At 38.9% G+C, this 20,473-nt stretch overlaps 1 protein-coding gene across 4 annotated transcripts in view; it reads right to left on the reverse strand.

The window, feature by feature from the left end:
* Positions 1-771: 771 nt before the first annotated feature.
* The window catches only part of FAM169A (family with sequence similarity 169 member A), a 42,464-nt gene continuing 22,762 nt past the window's right edge, over positions 772-20,473 (reverse strand). For 2 of the 4 annotated variants that reach the window (XM_030470503.1, XM_030470505.1), the window contains exons 4-13: positions 19,219-19,304; positions 17,631-17,802; positions 14,893-15,072; positions 12,903-13,031; positions 12,560-12,666; positions 9,433-9,487; positions 8,938-9,073; positions 6,729-6,894; positions 5,636-5,842; positions 772-5,079 (exon numbers count right to left, since the gene is read on the reverse strand). In XM_030470503.1, coding sequence (XP_030326363.1) covers positions 4,537-5,079; positions 5,636-5,842; positions 6,729-6,894; positions 8,938-9,073; positions 9,433-9,487; positions 12,560-12,666; positions 12,903-13,031; positions 14,893-15,072; positions 17,631-17,802; positions 19,219-19,304 — 1,781 coding nt within the window. In that variant the 3' untranslated portion in view covers positions 772-4,536. Of the gene's footprint in view, positions 5,080-5,635; positions 5,843-6,728; positions 6,895-8,937; positions 9,074-9,432; positions 9,488-12,559; positions 12,670-12,902; positions 13,032-14,892; positions 15,073-17,630; positions 17,803-19,218; positions 19,305-20,473 lie in introns of all 4 variants that reach the window. The other 2 variants (XM_030470502.1, XM_030470504.1) reach the window with 1 other exon arrangement.

Raw genomic sequence — 20,473 nt, forward strand, 5'->3', positions numbered from 1 at the left:
ACACTATCTGATAGAGGCCGTACTTTAACTATACCTCAAAGCCTTCTCAACAGGTGATTTTGTTAGTTTAACACATTACCCTAGTCTAGACTTAATAACTTGCTATGATTTTTACTTCTTTGAAGTGACAAGAGATTTGAAACTAAGAGACAGTCGCAAGCCAGTAAGTCATCTGCTTGGAGAGAGGGGAATTGGTCAAAACACAAGCCTCCACTGAAGCTCTTGTTGCTTTACCCTTTACTGCACATTAACAAGTAACATGAACAGAATACTTTCATTTTGTACAGCTGTATCAAGAACTTTACTACATCTGTGCTATAAATATGTGACTTCTTGGCTGAATAAGCACATTGTTGCACTTAGGACATTTTAATGTACCACTGTGGGAGTGCATTAATAGCATTTCTAGTTGGCTTGTGTATACCAAACTACCTGAACAACTGCTGTTTACGTCATCTTGCATAGTTGGAATAGACAGCAGAATGCACATTGTAAACTTCAGAACAGCCTATTCTACAGCTTTTATTAAAAAAAAAACCAACCAACCAACCAAACAAAAAAACCCCACAAACGAAAGAAGTCTGATGCATAAGCTAACTAAACACAGGGAATTGTTTTAATTGATAAAATATGTTTCAACTAATAATCTTTGAGCTTTTAAAGCTCCTTGGTAGCAGACAGATTGCAAAATCACATTCGTTCTAACAAAATTGAACCACTTCAAAACATGTCTCCTGTATAGCAGAAAGGACTCATACTATAAACCAAGAAAAAAGTAATCACAAAATATAAGTTTAATTACTACTTCAAAACATTTCAAAAGGCGCCAAGACAGTACTAAAGTAAAGGAAAAACTCACACGGTAACAAGACTTCAGTACAATACTCCAGAATAGTAATACAACTTTCTTAAGATTTATAAACAGCATACCACTAGTTTAGAAAACATCTACCACCACTTAGAAGTGCATCCTTTTGGAAAGTCTCATAATGATCACTTAAAAGCAGAGAAGCTGAAACTTGGGCCTATTTGTTGCTATGTTTAAGTAAGTAGTGTTGATGACATGGTAAATGATCAATTTGCTTACTGACTGCTGCAAATGATGTTGTATAAGGAGCAGAACAAACAGGTCAGACAACTTAAGCACTGAAGTGCCTTTGAAATAAGACATGTATATACTTTCACACAAAGGGCTACAAAACATGAGAACAGCAAACAAGAATCCTGCATGAAATGAAAATAGACCAAAAGATAATGAGAGAAGCAAAGCAAATCCTGTTAATAAGCAGTAGAAGACAGATATTTGAAAAAGACCTTGGATTCAAATCCAAACCATTTACCATTTAAGTGCAAGGCTGAAGCCACAAATTAATATTCTTTATCTCTAGGCTAAATAGAGCTCAAAAATAATACGTCTTGCTTTCACTGTACACATGTATTTCTACAGCCTGTTGTAACAGCATTTGGTACAAACTCGTATAAAGTTGATATTTTAATCATTGGTTGCTGGTGCAATAAGATCTTAAATTCTGTGAGTTTGATGGTAGCAAGACAGTCAGTTAACAGACCAAAGAAAAATCATCCAAGCCTAAAAACCACTTTTTCCCCAAGGTAACGCACTTCAGTCAGTTCAGTTGTCAGGCATGTTCCCTTGTATTAATGGAACAGGAAGTATAGAGTATTCAACTACTGTTCCAATGGGACAGTCAACACAACAATAAAAACTATTATTTAAAGTCAGTATTCTGATTTTGCTACTGTATTTACTGCATGATTGATGCCAACGAAGTTATGAACTGCACCCTTTAGTTCAAAGTACTGTTGCAACCACAGTTAGAACAATGTCTAGTTTTCAAGACTGTACTAGTTATCGAAATTGCTAATTGCACCCAACTGCCTACATTCCATATGTGACAGTCTGGCCATCAGGTACTATTTCAGGTACCCCAGACATACAGAGGTATCTACTCAAGAGTATACCTGGAGATGTGAATTTAAGTTCAGTATTTAAAATTGACTCACTGAAATGAGATCAGAAAGCTGACTGTTCCAAGTAGAAACCAAGACTGACCTAATCTAATGATCTTGTTATAATATTCATGTATTCAAGACGCAAATATCTTAAAAGAAAGATACTAACTGAAATTGGCTCCAACTTAGCCATGAAAAGTAAAGGCCAGGTGAGTGACATTACCTTCTCATGAGCAGTTTTCCAACCTCAGGGAATACAAGCAATAAATGTATGTATCAAGTTACCTAGAACTAATTAAAATAACTGGGACTCACTTTTCATAAACAAAAGAATCCTTAACTTTTTGAAAGTGGATACATTTGTAATTGACTGAAGTATTTGGCAGATCAATCTTTAGTGAAGTTTGCTCTAAAAGTGGAAGATGAGTCACAATATACTGTATACAACCACGCTTTAAGCACCAGCCCTCACAACTGACAAATTCTTTGCAATGCAATAGATGTGTTTTCTATTTCGTTCAGCCACCTTTTGTTCAGTTTTTGTTTTTCTGTTTGGTTTTTTTGTTTGTGGGTTTTGGGGTTTTTTTAACACAATAAATCTTAGCAGTAAAAGAAAAGCCACACAACAGAACTTTTGTCTTATGTGCTTTATAGCATATGCTTGATTAGTTTTAGAAATAATTAAGGTTCACTTGAATATGTTTACAACCAACCATGAAAGAGCTTGATCATTTATCAGTCACAGGGTTCATAAGGAATACCTGTATGTACATTGATAGAAGTTACAGCTACATCCAATAGTTCAAGAAACCCAGATTTAACTCATGCACCCCCTGAATCTACAATTTACATAATACATGGGGGTTTTTAAAAAACACTTTTCTTTTCCCCCCCCACGAGCTGCTCTTACCAGATTAAAAAGGGGCATGGTACTTCATCAGCTGAAAGATATAGTATGAATCTATCTTATACAGCTAAAATATTACAATTAAACTGTATAAGTATAAAATCCAAAACCAGATTCTTAGATTAGATTCAGAGGGATAACAGTTAAGACAGCATTGCAACTATTCAAGTGAACCTTGTACTCAGAAGTCCTGAACAGCAATTTCTAGATACCTCTGTTTTTGAGACACTGTGGGAGACTAGTTCACCCCTCTTAGAAAAGACATACAGCAGGACAAATAGTAGTGTGATTTCCTGTTCTCTGAACAGGAAACTAGAGGAGCTTCCTTTATTGAAAGAAACACTTTGCCAACTAAGGAGTAAACTTATTCTAGGTGTGACAAATTAAGTTAAATACATGGCTTGCCAGGAGAATGTCTCAAAGGGAACATGCATGAAAAGCCTGTTTTTATTTCTGTTTGCTTACAGCAAAGTTTGGTTGCTGCTTTTAAGGAAAGCTGTGAACAGGAAAGCTATCATTCCAGGGATTACACCCAAGTTAGAAAAAGAAAGTGGGAATCGGAAGTATTTAGAGGCAATCTCCTGCTAACTCCTAAAGGTATAGAAGTTTGGCAAGCAAGTATTTGCTGAAACACCCACTAATATTCACACTAATGAATGTCACAACCACCTGAAATGCCAGTGTTCGCAGAAGTCACACTTGGCAGACACAACATTTTAATAGTTATCCCACAGGACGAGCCAACTATTTGGAAAACAAAGCACTGCTTCCGTTCAGACAAAAACGGGATCAAAAGTTGTCATATTCTTTTCCTGTAATGTAACCAGTAATCAAGTATCCACTCAACACATGCAAATAGTTAGGAAGGCGGTTCAAATGATTACGTGTATGTACTGGAGTCTATGCTCCATACACTGAGAAAAAACAAAAAACCACCTTAGACTTACCGAGATGCTTGCTTTGGAAGCTACCAGTAATTTACTCTGTAGGCATCTCTTAATCTCCAAGTAAAAAAATGCATTGTCAGAGTGCGCCATGGCAGATACTGCGCTGACTGTGTTTCTACTGACACAGCTGTTTCAAGCAATTCTCATGAAAGACAGATGCTGCTTATGTTGTTTTGATCTACTGAGTTTTACCTTCTTGTGTATTTTGATTTACAAAATATTTCATTCTTTTAATCTCATGTGAGAAAATTATGGGGAGGGAACAAGCAGCAAGGAAGGATTTTCTTGTTCTGCTTCCCCCCACAGTAGAAAACAAAAAGTTACTTAGAAAACATAATAAACGCTAGAGTGATCTCTGGCCTCATGGAATTTAGGGAACCTCAACAGGGCCAGGATTTCAAGCTGCATTTTTCTTCCACGACTACCACCTCAAATAAGTAAACTGTTGCCTTTGCTAGCACAACTGTATTCAGCATGTACCCTTTATAAAAGGAGGAGACAGGCTGTTTACTTTCATAATCTGAAGCTTAATGTCTAGTAGTTAAAAATTCAAGAAAACTTCATGAAAGTTGATGAATCCCAAAAGGAAGTCCAACCCAGAATTTTAAACATGTGTGTCCCATGTCCCATATGGTTTAGTGAAATCCTAGTGTTTTACACAAAATAATAACTTTCTTATAAATAGATGAATTAACAATCAGTATTCCATTTTTAAACTGGCTTTCCTTTTTTCTTGGGTGGACCTTTGTGGCCTTTGGCCTTTCTTCGCAAGTTTCTCCGATCTACAACAGGTACCTCAATTTCTGCTTCCTCAGAGCTGCTGTCAGCAGCCCGCTCTGCTCCTGTCTGTGTGTACTGATCCATCTGCTCAACAGTCTCTTCTGACTGCTCTTCCAACTGGTTCTTCTGTGCTTCCTGTCCAGAAGGCTGCTGAAAAGAAAGCCCATCAAGTTCAACCATTATCAAAGAACTCTGACTCAAGGCAACAGGGGCCTCCTGTGAGTTGTGCCCTGCTTCCTCATTTTGATCTTCCAACGAGGAAGTCGTTTTGGGAGAGACATTTTCAGAAACAGGTTCTTCTACTACTTCAGTTACCACAGAGTTGGGCAGGCCATTGTCAGAGGACTCTTCCTTTGATGGCAAAGCAGCTGCATTTTCAGTGGCAGTCTTTTCAGATTCTTGCTGTTCTTCAGTGTCCTCCTTTTCCAATGTACTTTCTTCAGTCAGCATTTCTGAATCACTCACAGTCGCTCCCTGTTTTCAAATCCAAATTATTCAAAGGATTATTCAGGCACAATAAAAACATTTTGAAATTAATCCCGGGGTGGGGGGGGAAGGCATTTTTTATTTTGGACATATACGATTATCATTTTGGTAGTATATAATAATCTGCTTTTGCACTATAAGCAAAACCCAATAAAATCTGTGTTCTAGAAGGGTATTTTACCATTAATTAATTGCTTGTACACTTCATCAGGGCAGAATTACTAGACAAAGTAAGGATGTGGCTTTTGACTCATATCTAACGAATATTTTAGTGAGAAAGAGCTACTTCATTACTGCCAAGGCAAACTGGAGCAACGTACCCTTCTTTTTGGTATCACATGCATATATGACCCACTTCTGCATATCAAAACAGAAACCTTAGTCTATTCTGTTCATAGATTTACATCATCTGGTCTAATAATTGCTTTTTCCAAGAATTTCATCTGATGGTAGGGGCTACTTTGTTATTCAACAAAAGAAAAACCAGCAAGATATGTACACTCTGAAGGAAAAATGACTTCACGTTTTGTTTGAATTCTCTCACCTTCTCCGATATAGTGTCTTCTGAAAGTTTTGCTGCAGACTCAAGGATTAAAGGAACAAATAGTGTTAAGGGTTCTTCTCCTTGATTCTCAGACTGCAATTTTGGTTCACTACTTCGAACTTCATTTGCTGTTTCTTCTTCAACCACAATATAGGCCTTATTAGTCTCTTCTGTTACCTCACCATTAAGAGGCTCTGATAGAGTTTCCTAAAAAAAAAAAAAAATAAAAATAAAAAATATATATATAAAAAAAATTTATATAACTTTTCTAAGTCAAAATTACCCAACACTAGTGGGTGTATCTGTGATCTAAATTTGTAGCTTAACATGAGAAGCAGATAGCTCAGATACCTAGATATGTGTACAAAGAAGGCAGAGTTTAGAGCAGAGTACCTAATGTAACCAGTTTATTAACCTGGTGGTGTCACCTGCACTAAATTTCTGACCATAGCTTACATCATTAGGAGCCAAGCCAAGCAGTTTTTAAGCATCCCACAAGCATACCTAGTGCAGTCATTCCTTGAACCCAACATAGTATAAGATCCACTTTCTCACCCATCAGAAAGAACATACAACCCTGGAGGCATCGCTAGGCACAAAGGGTACTTAGATTTAAATTCAAGCTGTTAACAAGGTGCAAGTAAAAGCCACATTTAAACAGCAAAACAGGCAAGCTCTAAGTGAAGTAAGAAGAGCCAATAGTAGTAACCAAAGCATACCAGCTACTGGCTTTTTCAAAGAAACTTTTTTTTTTTTTTAAATAAATCAGAAATACTGGATCAGATCTTGGCCTTACTCCAGTTCTCTGGAATATGTAAGTAGGAAAATCGATTAAGAAAATTACGTTGGTAGACAAGCTAGAAATTCACCTTATGAAGATCCTATGAGTGCTATTATTCAAAATAAGTATAATAGAATATTCCCTGAGACATTCCATATTAGCCTCAGTTTCTCAGCTATCTTTCTCAAAGCAACATCGATATGAAAACCAAGGAGTTGATAGTCATATGGATCAAGGCAGCAAGGGCCATATTTAACAGAAACTGTAGCTGTATTGCAAACTTATCTGCTATCACTATGACATCCAGCTCACCTCCTCCTCACTCCGCTTCTCAGGGTTTGATACATGTAGCTCCACTTCTGGTAGAGACTGGCCCTCATTTTCATCTGTCTTTTCCTCATCCTTCTCAACAGTATTCTCCTCAGGTACCTCTACTAAACCTTCAGAGCTTTCAGACGTGTGGGCAGGAGGTTCCAGCCTGCAGGAGGTATTAAGATACCGCCTTTAATCTTGTAGATTAATACATAATTTTGGTGATCTCAGCAGGGAAATTATTTCATGACCAATTATGAAACGCCGTACCACATGCTTGCCATTCAAAATAAGAATCCAGAAAACTAAATGCATCTAAAAATGGCTAACTCCTCATTAGAGAAAAAAAAAAAACAAACCATCAACTAGGAAAAATTGCTTTGGCAATTAAAAAATGAAGACATCTATCTCATGTCTGCGAATAAAAGAAAGTCAGACATTTGTTTAAGTTTGTTATTTTAAAATTAGAAAGCAGTAATCCACTGCATATTTGGAAGCCACAAAGGGGTGAGAAAGGAAGCAACTTCTCCCACCCCCATTGTAGAAACAGCTTAAAATTATGGAGTTATAAAAGCAAATGTTTGTATAATTGTTGAATATTACAAAGACCATGACTAGAAAAGAATTTAAGGCAATAAATACGTCATGTCTGAAGATTTAAAAAACCAGAGATTGAACTAGCAAATAGTTAAAGATGAAGCTCTGATGCACAAGATGGGTAGTAACACTATCTCAACATAAAACTTAGATTTAGTATTACATACAAGCAGTAAATTTGCAGGAGGCTACTTCACCATTTCATAGTAAAGGCAGTATTGGATGGTTTTATCCCAGATGCCAGCCTTGAGATGAAGGCCCTCCACAGGAGAAAGTCCCTGACAGAAGACCCTGCTGTGTTTGCTAACATGCATGAAAGAAGAGAAACAAGCTGATATCCTGCCCTGTTGCCATGAGGATTTCCCTTAGATCTGCTCATGAACACAACGTTACACATCATACCCAAAGGAGCTGGGGCACCTCATTAGCTTCATTTTGCAAGTCCCAAAATACTGACACTCAACAACAGACAAATCACCTCAAATATCAACTAGCCAAATATTAGTAGTAATAGGGCAAAGGATTTTTCAACCTGTGGCAGTATCAAACCATGCCATTTGGCCTGTCTGAATCACCTTAGGGCAGTACACTGACAAGTGCAGGACAAGAGTCATGTATCTTAGCAGTTCCACAGAGGAATTTAAACACAAAAATTAGGTTGTATCTAGCTGAAGACCTCAACTTCACACAAAAAACCCAACCCAAACCCACAACTACTTTTAGTTAAAGAAGCCTAACTGAACAAGTTTGAGGGATTTCATCGAAAACAATCAGGTTACCTTCAGTTCTTCAAACAAGGTTTTTGGGGTTGAGGTGGGATTTTTTTTGGAAGAGAGTGACAAACGGAGAGAGACACACACAGTGAGGATAACAGTGTATATCTATGAGGATCATATACTCACACAGGAAAGAAGGAGCAATTTATTTAAAATAGCCACCATTCTGCTTTCTGGAAGCAATCACAAATTAGTACTTCAGGCCCTGTCTTGTATGAATTGTTGCATGAAAGTGGTACAATTCTTCACATCCCCAACTGACCATGTTACACAGGATAACTGGAGATGACTTCCCCGCTCACTGGATGTAAGCTTGGATAGGATGGCTTTAAAATCAGAATTTGTCTAAAACAAACGGCTTTACTTCGAAGACAGGTGGATTCCTGTAACTTTTGTTACTAAGTGACAAGCAGTAACCAGCTCCCAGACTAAACAGTTGGACACATCTCCAAAGATCACACACACAAAGATCACACACACACATTGAGGATACCTGTCCGGTTATATTATCACAAGAAAGTATGCTGCATGAATACAGATGTTTTTACCTTCATGCAGACCAAATTCTAACAGAACACCCTCAACCTTCACTGTTTTCTTATCGTTATTTCCAGTATTTGCTGAGCTTTCAGAAACATACATTTTGGTACAATCACTCTTCAGGTGATATCTCGATTTTCTTTCCCACATCACACTTTATTTTTAGTTATTTTAAAATCAAGGAAGGAAAGTAGGAAGAAAGAAGAAACGTTAAGCAGCACACTGTGAGACATTGATGTAGTTTATGATGGCTCAAGGAACAAAATAAGAAATCAGTAAGACATAGGCTTCTCTACCTGCTTTCTGACACAAGATCATTTTCCTCATTTCCTTGGGAAGTTCCAGGTTCAGATTCTTGCCTCATCGTTCCTATCCTGGGACGTTTTAAATGACTGCTTCGTGTCCGAATGGAAGTAGGAGCTGTGTTAGGGTCTTAGGAAGAAAAGAAACCCCAAAACAAAACACCAAAATAAATGCCAGTGAACAAATGCAGTCTAAGATCTGCATATAATTCTTCCCCCTAGTACTTCATTAAAGCTGAGCGCAAGCAGAACAGCATTTCATTGTGGTACTTTTTTTCTAAATACACATGCATAGTATCTTTACCAAGACTCATACCAATTTTATCCAAAGTCCTCTAAAAGGTTTATGAGTTGAGCCTCAGCACCTTAGAGGAAGGTATGTTTTTATACATTTTGCAGATGATTATGTGGAGATTGAAAGCAGTAAAAGAGCCTGCTAACCTATCAATCCACAGTAATCACAATACTGATAATCAAGGTTATTTTTACCTTCAGATGTGCTTGCATGGACATCTGTTGATTCTTTACCTTTTTGAAAGTCAGCCTGTGAAGCAAAGAAACCTAATGTTACCCCAAAGACTTCTGAACTGATTGAAATACCTTCACCTCCCCATCTGCGGTTGTATCTTTCTAAAGCACTATTTCATAGTAAAGATCCTACAGAAAAGCAGCTACAAGCATGCTTAAGATACTTACATGTATTTATCTTATCTCTCAAGAGATTTTTATTTGTTTTAATTATCTTTATTACAAGGATGAGTATTTTTTCTGCATTTTACTTCTGGCCTCAACACGGAAGATAAGACTTGAAAGTAACCTGTCATTATAAACAATGCTACCAAGTTTTTTCCTAACCATTCTATTTATAGCCGGTGTCCACATAATTAAATGCTAGAAGTCTTTTTTTTGTTTCCCCTTTCAGTATAAATGCAAGGGCATACACTACAGTATTTGACAAAATATAGCAGGAAAGTTTAGTTTTTATATGTATTATTTTTTTTTAATTCTATTTTTTAGTCTTATTTTTATTGTGGCATGCAACAATACAGCAGCACATATATTAAAAAAAAAAAAAGAAACCACAAAAACACCAAAACTAAAACGAAAACCAAACAACAAAACCAAAACCACAACAAACCAAACAGGAAAATAACCTCAGAACTTGGTGATTCAGCAGTAATGCAGGTTATATGCACAGTCAGCACAAGATGCTGTTTATGTCAGAGTTCCCTCTCCCTAGAGTTCTTTTGCCTCTTGTTCTTCCCCACCATCCCAATGCTTCTATTTTTTTCCTGCAAGTTAGCTGAGGACTCAGTGGTCAAGCACTTCATATTCTGAAGTGGATACAAGCTTTACGCATTTACATGAAGATAACGCATACTGCTCTCAGCTGCTGGAAGTAGTCTAGAACTGGCAGCAATCAGAACCCATAATGCTGCTGCATTTCCAGCCTCACTTCCAGTACCACCCAAGGAGGCCAGCAAGAAGTGCCCATATCTACATTCTGCTGCTTGAAATAGTTTCAAGTGGATTTTAAATACATAAGAAGTTGTAGGCTAATGACAAATTATTCTAGCATCAAAACATCCAAAACAGGAAGCACTAAGTGAAGAGTGAAAATGAAAGTTGGAGAATAGAATATTTTTTCCCGGTGCGTGAGAAGGTGGGGTATTTTATTTTGTTTGGTGGCCCAACAGCTTTCAAAGCATTGCAGAACTGCTGGTAGAAAGTGCAAGTGCCAACAAGAGAGCTGTCAGCGATTCTACCAACCTATGAGGAGCTGAAGCACTTTGGAATCTACCTTCTTTATTTTCTGGAAGAAGGTAGAGACAGGGATTGAGTTCTTAACTCACAGCAACAAAAATCCTAAAAACTACTGTCCCTCTGCTATCTTCTGCAAGTATATCCATGTATCTACAACCAAAATATGCATGTGTGTCCTGGTTTTGGCTGGGATAGAGTTAATTTTCTTCCTAGCAGCTGGTGCAGTGCTGTGTTCCAGCTTTAGTCTGAGAATAATGCTGATAACACTGACATTTCAGTTCTTGTTACGTAGTGCTTACTCTGATCAAGGACTTTTTAGTCTCTCATGCTCTGCCAGTGAGGAGGGACACAAGAAGCCGGGAGTGAGCAGAGACAGGACACCTGACCCAAACTAGCCAAAGGGGTATTCCACACCACAGCATGTCATGCCCAATATACAAATGGGGGGAGCTACCCAGAAGGACAAGATTGCTGCTCGAGTCGAGCTGGATATCGGTCAGCAGGCAGTTGGCAATTGTATTGTGCATCACTTGTGTTTATTCGGGCTTTTTTTCCCCTTTCCTCTTTTAGTTTTATACTTTCTCCCTGTGTTATTTCCCTTATTATTATTAGCAGTAGTATTATACTGTACTTTAGTTATTAAACTGTTCTTACCTCAACCGATGGGTTTTACATTCTTTTGATTCTCCTCCCCAACCCACCCAGGGCAGAGGGGAAGAGGGGGTGAGCAAGTGGCCGCATGGTGCTGAGTTACCAGGGGGCTTAAACTAGAACAATGTCTTAGATCGCGTTGCCAATCTGATCATTATTGGAATCCAAATCTAGAAGTCAGTAATGATGCTCAAGACACTGTTAGAAAAGACAGACAACTAAGAGCTGCTGCTTCTGGTCATTTAGAGAGACTAAAAACACCACTACTCCGCTGTCAGTTTTGCTTTGGGAAATGCTGAGTATCTAAACTAGGAAAAGCGACATTGGACTCACATTTAAAATCTGAAGTTTAGATATTAATAGGTGGGAGTATTGATACAGCCATTATTTCCTATTTTTAATTAAAGCATTGACTTCTACAGGAGCATACTCATGTCAGTGCTACAGTCCTGAAGCACACAAATCCATGCTTGCTGTATTTGGCCCTACAAATTATTCGCAAGCATATTCTGTGTGGCCTCCGAACACAAAGGAGATAGAGGAAAAGCTTCTCAATATTCAAAAAAACACAGGCATATTCATGACCACATATCCATGTGTAGCTGAAATCTGACTGATATTTCAAATATGTATAAAGAAAGCTGCAGTCCTTCTGTATGGACAATGTTTAACTCTGAATGCCAACCAAACACTTTCCAGTCAACCAAATGCTTTCCATTGTATTGAAGTGTGATGCGAATGTGCACTTTTACAAACACTTTTCTTCATCCTCTCTACTCTTGAGAATGACTCTACTGTTCCAACAGCCTTTCTAGCCAGATAAATCTCAGAGCCAGTTGAAATACTCTCCCTTATCTGCTAGCAAACAGTTCAAATTAGAGACCCTGACAGTTGTGGCACAGACCTTCTACATTCATGGGGACACCCCATTATTGGAAATGCTGGGAAAACAAACCAAACCAAAACACCCAAAAGAAAAGCCCCCCAAAACCCTCCCCAAAACCCCCAACCCAGTATTTTTAACCCCATCAGTGTTAAATCAATGGGAAACAGAACATTCACCCAAAAAGCAACAAAAGCATCTGTATTTTATATGTAGTGTGTATTCAAACCACTTAGAGGCAGACAGAAGCATTTCTCTGGTTTTTAGTAATAATGCAATCAAAAAAGGAAAAAAAAAGGTAACAGTCTGTGTACCTACACTTAGCTGTGTCTCTAGCTCAGTCTTCTGTCCACCTGCTTCAGATACTGCTGCAGACTCCAGAAAATGAATCTTTGCTTGGAAGCTCTTTTCTGCCTGTGAAGCCTCTGCTGTTAAGATTTAAAAGAGGAAATGGGAAAATTATAGTACCTTTATAGATCAATTAACCATTCCAGGTACAATGTAACAGACCTCAGGACAGTTAAAAAAAGAAATAATCTTTCTGCTAGTTCCCATGGGCAGTGTTCACAGAACTCACTGTTGTAGTGTTTGTTCAATGTCTGCAACATTTCTCAGAAACAACATTTGTCAGAAAACAACAAAACAAAGCAAGCATCCATACCTGCAAGTTGAAGCTCTTCCCTTTGCACTACAGTTGCAATACATGTTCTCTGGAACCAATATCCTGGCCCGTTCACTTCATAAAAAAGGCTTTCATCCCGAGGGTACTTCTCAAGATACTGCTTACAAGCTAAACAAATATAAGAAAACTCACTCTATAATATATACTTGACTGTACTTCAGTTTTTAAAGTTTATCTTAAATCAACTTCATTTGCAATCTTCCATCATACACATAAGCCAACACAGAAAGAACTGTTCAACAAAACAGGGGAATCTGAAGTCGCGGGTTGGATTAGATGACCTTTGAAGGTTCCTTCCAAACTATTCTGTGATTCTATGAAATAAACATAATATTGCTTTACCCTACTCATCCTTCTCAATAAATCCTTTCTCCAGGTTTAAACACTTTCTATTATTATCCTAAACTGCAGACAGAAATACTTCTTCTCTAAGCATTTATTTCAGAGTTTTACAACTTTACTGGTCACTGCCCACGCCAACCACAAGACCCAGCCAAGGATGGAATGGAGCTCTTTGGCAGGTAAGTCTAGGGAGTTTTGTCACCCCATGTTATTATAGGCATTCATGAAAAGCATTCTTTGGGAATGTAAACATGTTACCCTTGCATGGTTTATCATCTACTCACTGTTCGCTGCTGGAATATTTTCTTCCCTGTTGTCCCTCCACCTTTTTTCTCCCAATACACATACTGAACATACATGTGGAGAGGCATGCTTTAACATTTTTCTGTAGCAGATATCAGGAAAACTACTATTTTTGTTGTGGTTTAAGCCCAGCCAGTAACTCAGAACCACGCAGCTGCTCGCTCACTTCCCCCCTCCTTTTTCCCTTCCTCTGCTCCTGGAGGGATGGGGAAGAGAATTGAAAGAATGTAAATCCCACGGGTTGAGATAAGAACAGCCCAGTAACTAAGGTATAATACAAAACCACTACCGCTACCACCACCAATAGTAATGATAAGGAAAATAAGGGGAGAGAATATAAAACTAAAAAAACAATAAACACAAGTGATGCACAATACAATTGCTCACCACCCACCGACCGATACCCAGCCCGACCCGAGTAGCGATCTGGGCCTTCCGGTAACTCCTCCCGGTTTCTATACTGGGCATGACGTGCTGTGGTATGGAATACCCCTTTGGCTAGTTTGAGTCAGGTGTCCTGTCTCTGCTCGTCCCAGCTTCTTGTTCCCCTCCTCAATGGCAGAGCATGAGAGACTGAAAAGTCCTTGATCAAAGTAAGCACTACTTAGCTGCAACTAAAACATCGGTGTGTTATCAGCATTGTTCTCAGACTAAAGTCGAAAACACAGCACTGCACCAGCTACTAAGAAGGAGAAAAATGACTGCCACAGCTGAACCCAGGACAATTTTTCACCCAATTCAGTAGTGACACATAATCTCAGTGGACAAGATCCTTGCCATACCATTCCTTGACCAGGGAAACGGATTAGTCATTAAATTCTGCTCAGTACAGTTTGCTGGTTTAAGCCTAACAGGCCTAGTCAGATCTGACAACAGATAGTGGTACTTGGAAAAGCAGAAAATTTCCAGTGGCTAAGGCAGCCAGACGAGAATGTTCACAGAAGGAAGCCTGGCAGATGGCCTAAGAGAAGGACAAGCCTTGAGAAACAGGACAAAGGAAACATGCTTTTTGCCTGAACACAGTCCCAGTTGACATTGTTTCCAGACCCGTGTATCATTTCCTAGGTGACATAGCCCTCTTGGGTTGCTAATGGAAAAGCCATGTTTCCCTTGTACATTGGAACTGTACCTTCTCATACCCAAGTTAAAACATAGACTAGTATGTACATTTGACCATAAAGTTCTGAGAAAGCATGAATTAAGTGAGCAGAACATTTAATACAGAAATGGAGGATGCAGCCACAAATATGGAACTTGAATGACAGCACTCATTTGGACACGTAAAGAAAGCACAAAGATCAGAAGAATAAATTAAAGAGCTTGCCTGTGTACATGAAGGATGACAGCGGGTATCGTAGGCCAAGACATTTTTCAGTAAAGGAATCCACAAAGTCTTCCAAAATGATTAGTCCAGAGTCTCTCTCACGATGTTTGTGTCTTACAAACACTGTGTCTAGCACTGGCAGCTTGTAATTCTTACCACAATAAGAGCTACAAATACTTCCTGAAATAACAAGAGGGGGAAAAATATCCATTGGAGTGCTGCAGCATGGATTTTAGCATATTCAAATAAAGACTTTCATAATTTATAAAAATTATACCGAACTATATAATTGTTAGTCATATAAAACAATAAAAATCTATAACTCTCCTTAAAAATAAGTAATTGCCGTCAGCCATTTACTGGTTCTTTGGGCAAGCTCCATAATTTTGCCAAGATATATCAACAGATTAATATGCTAGAAAAAGTCTGTAGTAAAGAATAGCAGAGAGAGAGGGGAAAGGCTCACTTTGTAAATCTTAACTATGCAGTTCCATAGGAAAACTACTAAAAATGAAGCTGAAAGAGGGAGGAGGAAAAAGGAGACAAAATTCTTGAGTTGCACATTTATGTAGATCAAGACAAATATGAAGATTATAATTCAGCTCTTGTTTAAAGACTGAAACAGTAATTCCATTTTTTTAAATGAAAAATAAATCCTAGAACACTACACTGAAATTCTCCCATAAACAACACATTATCCATAATTAAAAAATGATGAAACAGACTGTCACAACCCAGAGGCACTTCAATATTAGAGGATTCAAAGGGTAGCTATGGACTCAGTGGTGACAAAGGGATGATAACATAACATCAGTAAGATAGCCCACCAACTATCCAATCCATTTTCAGGCCCTCATTTGCCATATCCTCTAACAAGGCCAAAGAGAAGCATACAGTTGTCTATACAACATAATTAGTCTTTGCGACTTTGTCCTTTTAGGACCAACAGACACACTTATCTGCATTTTTCAAGCAAGAATAATGTGGCCAAAGAGGTTACATTCCTTGGGTACCCTTTGGGATACCAATCAAGCTCCACCACTCTTTCCTAACCATCTGTTTCCAGAGCTGTCTTTCTCCATGTGGACTACTCATGTGGAGAACACAGTACACTACCAAGCATGGGTAAAAAATTGATAATGCCTTGAAAGATTAGCCTTCAGTATTTGCTAACTCAGAACAAGCAAATGAGAGGGCATTGTGAGACATGTAACAAATGAGAAGACAATCAGAATGTATTAGCTGGTTGCTTTCCTATCTTGATTGCTAGACCAGAACAGGTCAGTGATGCAGACGTTTTACTACTTTATTTTTAAACAGTTTGCAAAGGTGTGTATGTATGCTAGATGGGGGAAGTCTCCAGCGAGCCTCTAGTACCATCATTAATCGTGAATTAGTTAATGCCCTCTACTGATGAAACAAAAAAGCCAGATTACTCCTTGATCCAAATATTGATATTCTACAAACTGCTGTAATTGTGCTTAACAGTCTACCCAATTAGTAAAATTCACCCAGCATAAAATGAAAAACACAAATTCCGAAAAAACTAAAGCGAAACTACAATGTTTTAGAAAAAGAGAAAAACAACAGAAAGTCTGTTACATTAATAACACAAACCTGCCAGTTCAATCATAATCTCTGAGGGAATGCATGGGTGGAAGGAAAGTGCATCTCTTCTTGTTATCAGCAGGTGTAGCTGAAAATTATGCCTGTGAGCAAAGTTTCTATGCTGTCATGCTATAAAATGTTTAAGTGGTAATGTGTCATGGTTTAACCACACCCAGCAATTAAGTACCATGCAGCTGCTTGCTAACACCACTCCACGCCGTGTTGGGATGGGGAGGAGAATGGGAAAAATAGTAAAAACCTTGGTTTGAGATAAGAACAATTTAGTAATTGAAATAAATTAAATAATAATATACTAACAATGAAAAGGGAGAGAACCAAAAGAGAGGGAGAAATAAAACCTAAGGCAGACAAGTGATGCACAATACAACTGCTCACCACCCGCTGACCGATACCCAGCCTGACCCCAACAGCAATCGGGACCTCCCTGTCATCTCCCCCCAGTTTATGTACTGACCAGGATGCTCTATGGTATGGAATACCCCTTTGGCTAGTTTGGGTCAGGTGTCCTGTCTCTGCTCCCTCCCAACTTCTTGTGCCCCTCCTCACTGGCAGAGCATCAGAGACTGAATGATCAGTGTAACAACTAAAATATCAGTGTGTTACCAGCATTCAGCATATTCTCAGACGAAAGCCAAATCACAGCACTGCACCAGCTACTAGGAAGAAAATTTGTTCTATCGCAGCTGAAACCAGGACATAATGACATCTGATTCTATGATCATTTCAGATAGAACAAAATCTCTGCAATCTGGAGCTAGATCCAAAAAAACCCAAATCCAAACAAACCAAAAAACAAAACACCAAGCACAGCCAAAGCCAACTGCAAGCAACTGTTCTACAGAAAGAAGAAAAAAAAAAAGCTTTCTGATCTACCTAATCTCTACAGTTTTATTTTGTAGAATATGAAGAAATTCAACAACTTCCTTAGATTGCTAAAGCATTTAAGCTAGAAATTTTAACATCAATCTGACCTCTTATGATTTCAGGAAAACACCAACTAATTAAACCTGCAAAGCTTGTAAAGTCTACTAAATACAATATTCTCCAAACAAGATCCCTATCTCCTCCCCTTTAACCCCTTCAAATCCCACAATACTCAACCATTTTACCTGTGGGTTTAACAGAATAGAACCCAATAGCCTCTCCTTTTTTCCACATGATCTTAGCATATTCATCACTACGATGACACAGAAATGGGATCTCATTTCTTTCCATTTCTCGCGTCCGATAGATAATTCGATTCAAAACATAGAGAACAATCCTCTCTCCAACAGACCTAACCTAAGGAAACAGAACATTTAGGAGAGTAGTCAGATTAGTCAATACTTACATATCAAGGACCTTATTTTTCAAAGCTGCCACTTAACGCTGCTGCAGATGGAGTCAAGAAAAGCTGTAGTGCTAAAGCACAATGAAGCTCTGGGGTTTGTTTGAAGGCACAGAGATGCTTGGAAGCCGCAGCAATAGGTCAAGTAAAAGGACTAACACAGAGGATATTTCACAATTTCAACATCACTCCTAATCCAATGGGTAAAACTGAGAGACGTGCTGAGAGTGTGATGGTGGGGGGAATGTTCTGATTTTAATGCAAAACTATTTTTGGATTTAAGGAACATTCACCAAACACAATAGCAGTACACTAGCCTCAGACTTCCCAGGCTAGCAGGTAACTGGAGTCCTACACAGCAGGATGAGCCTCATGGCATAGCAGGACTTGGCACACTCAATCACTGCTGAGTGGCAGACAAAAGGACATGATGCAGTGGAAAAGTTAGTTACAACAGTTTGAGGTATGAAACAAGGAACTCAATATCCTTTTCTCTGTCCTGCAGGGTTCCTCTTAACACATGAAATTTAAGTTCACCACTTTGAGGGAATAATGGGGGAACCACGCTTTCTTCCCAATGCCCACAGTCCCAGCTACCCTACCTGTAAAAGATTCAGCTTTCCTGATTTAATCACCATCCTACCATTAAGAAGCACATGGAAAACAAGGCTGATTGCCAAATTCTCTAGACTAAATTCAAAAAATACAGAAATCAGAAAAGTGCCCAGATTCCATAAGCAGATATAAACTACACTCTTGGAAAAATACGGATTCCAGTTTTGGGGAAAAAAAACCAAACCAAACCAACAAAAAAGAACCCCACAAAAACAAAAACCCCAAAACTCCATGCTACATAGGTGTCAGCAATGGTAACAAAGGTCAATGATGAGCAATAAAGCAGATACCAGGCAACCTACTTTTACAAACCTCATATATTGCCACTGCAAGCCACCAGTTCCAGCTCGCCTCTATCAACTACATTCCCAACAATATTTTTAGCTTACTAGTCTCCTGATGAGGCCAACAGGTACTGCTATTGCTCAGTGCACCACTCTAAACATTTCAATATAACGAGATATACAGTATTCTGAGGAGTAAACGAAAAACTCTCTCATTAACATCCAAATAGCCTACACGCGAACTTACTGTACATGAATCACTTCTGCTTTAGACACTATCTTCACAAGTTCCCTTCCCCCTACTACCTATTCCTCCATTCCCACTGACCTTGCTTTTGACTTGAGACAGTCAACTCATTTCTAAATGAAATGAAAACATGTAATCTCCCACTCACTAGCTATTTGCCATTACTTTCCATTCCCTTGAAAGGTAAGAATAATAATTACCAGGAGAATGTTGGAGCACTTTACCTGATGAAGCCCCTGTCTAGCAAGGACAGATGATCTCACAATGTCATCAACTGACCACCACTTGTCAGCAAGATACAGGGCTACAGCTTGAAAGAAACAAGGGGAAATAAAAAGTTAGTGATTCTTACCAAAAGAAACACTCATTAAAGCTGCTAAACAATTAGGAATAACACTGTAGTAACCAGGCGTTACTACAGTATTGTTCAGTAACCACGAAGCACGCAATAACCAACTTCTAGCTGACACTATACTAATGCAGCTCCTACTACCCTAGCACAACAAATGTGGTTATATACACCCCCCATATGCAATGCTCCACGGTCCAAAACTCGTTTGAAAACTGAAAACAATAAAACCAAATGCAGATTTTGTGCAGTATGACATACAAAATCCTGGTTTTTCAGACACAGGAACTATCCTTCACGACTGTGCTCTAGCACATCCTTAGTCTAGAACTTGGGCCTGCCAAGAGGAGTCTCATTCACACATGTATTTTAGTTTTGGGTTGTTAACAGATATTGATATTGAAACTGTGTAAGTTTTAGTGAGTCAGATGAATGTAAAAATGCTGTTGGCTTTGTGATTAGCAATCATGAAGAATTTGCACATGGCACTAAACGGAAAGGAAAAGAAACATGGGGGACTGGAAGGGAAGGGAGAAAGAGGGAAAAAAACAAAACCAAAACCCCACAAAAAACAACGCCAAAAACCATGAGATACCATAGAATCATAAAATGCATTGCGTTGGAAGAGACCTTAAAGATCATCTAGTTTCAATGCCCCTGCCACAGGCAGGGACATCTTCTCCACTAGACCAGGTTGCTCAAAGCCCCATCCAGCCTGGCCTTGAACACTTCAAGGAATGGGGCAGTCACAGCTCCTCTGGGCAACCTGTGCCAATGTCTCATCACCCTCACAGTCAAGAACTTCTTTAAATCCAATTTAAATCCACCTTCTTTCAATTTAAAGCCATCCCCCCCTTGTCCTATCCCTCCATGCCCTTGTAAAAAGTCCGTCTCCAGATTTCTTGGAGGCTCCCTTTAGGCACTGGAAGCTGCTCTAAGGTCCCCATGGTGCTTTCACTTCTCCAGGCTGAACAAGTCCAGCTCTCTCAGCCTGTCTTCAGAGGAGAGGTGCTCCAGCCCTCTGATCATCTTCATAGCCCTCCTCTGGACTCACTTGAGCAGGTCCCATGCCCCTCTTGTGTTGGGGGTCCCAGAGCTGGACGCAGCACTGCAGGTGGGGTCTCATGAGA

The sequence above is a fragment of the Strigops habroptila genome, chromosome Z (assembly GCF_004027225.2).
Source record: "Strigops habroptila isolate Jane chromosome Z, bStrHab1.2.pri, whole genome shotgun sequence".
NCBI classification, from domain to species: domain Eukaryota; kingdom Metazoa; phylum Chordata; class Aves; order Psittaciformes; family Psittacidae; genus Strigops; species Strigops habroptila.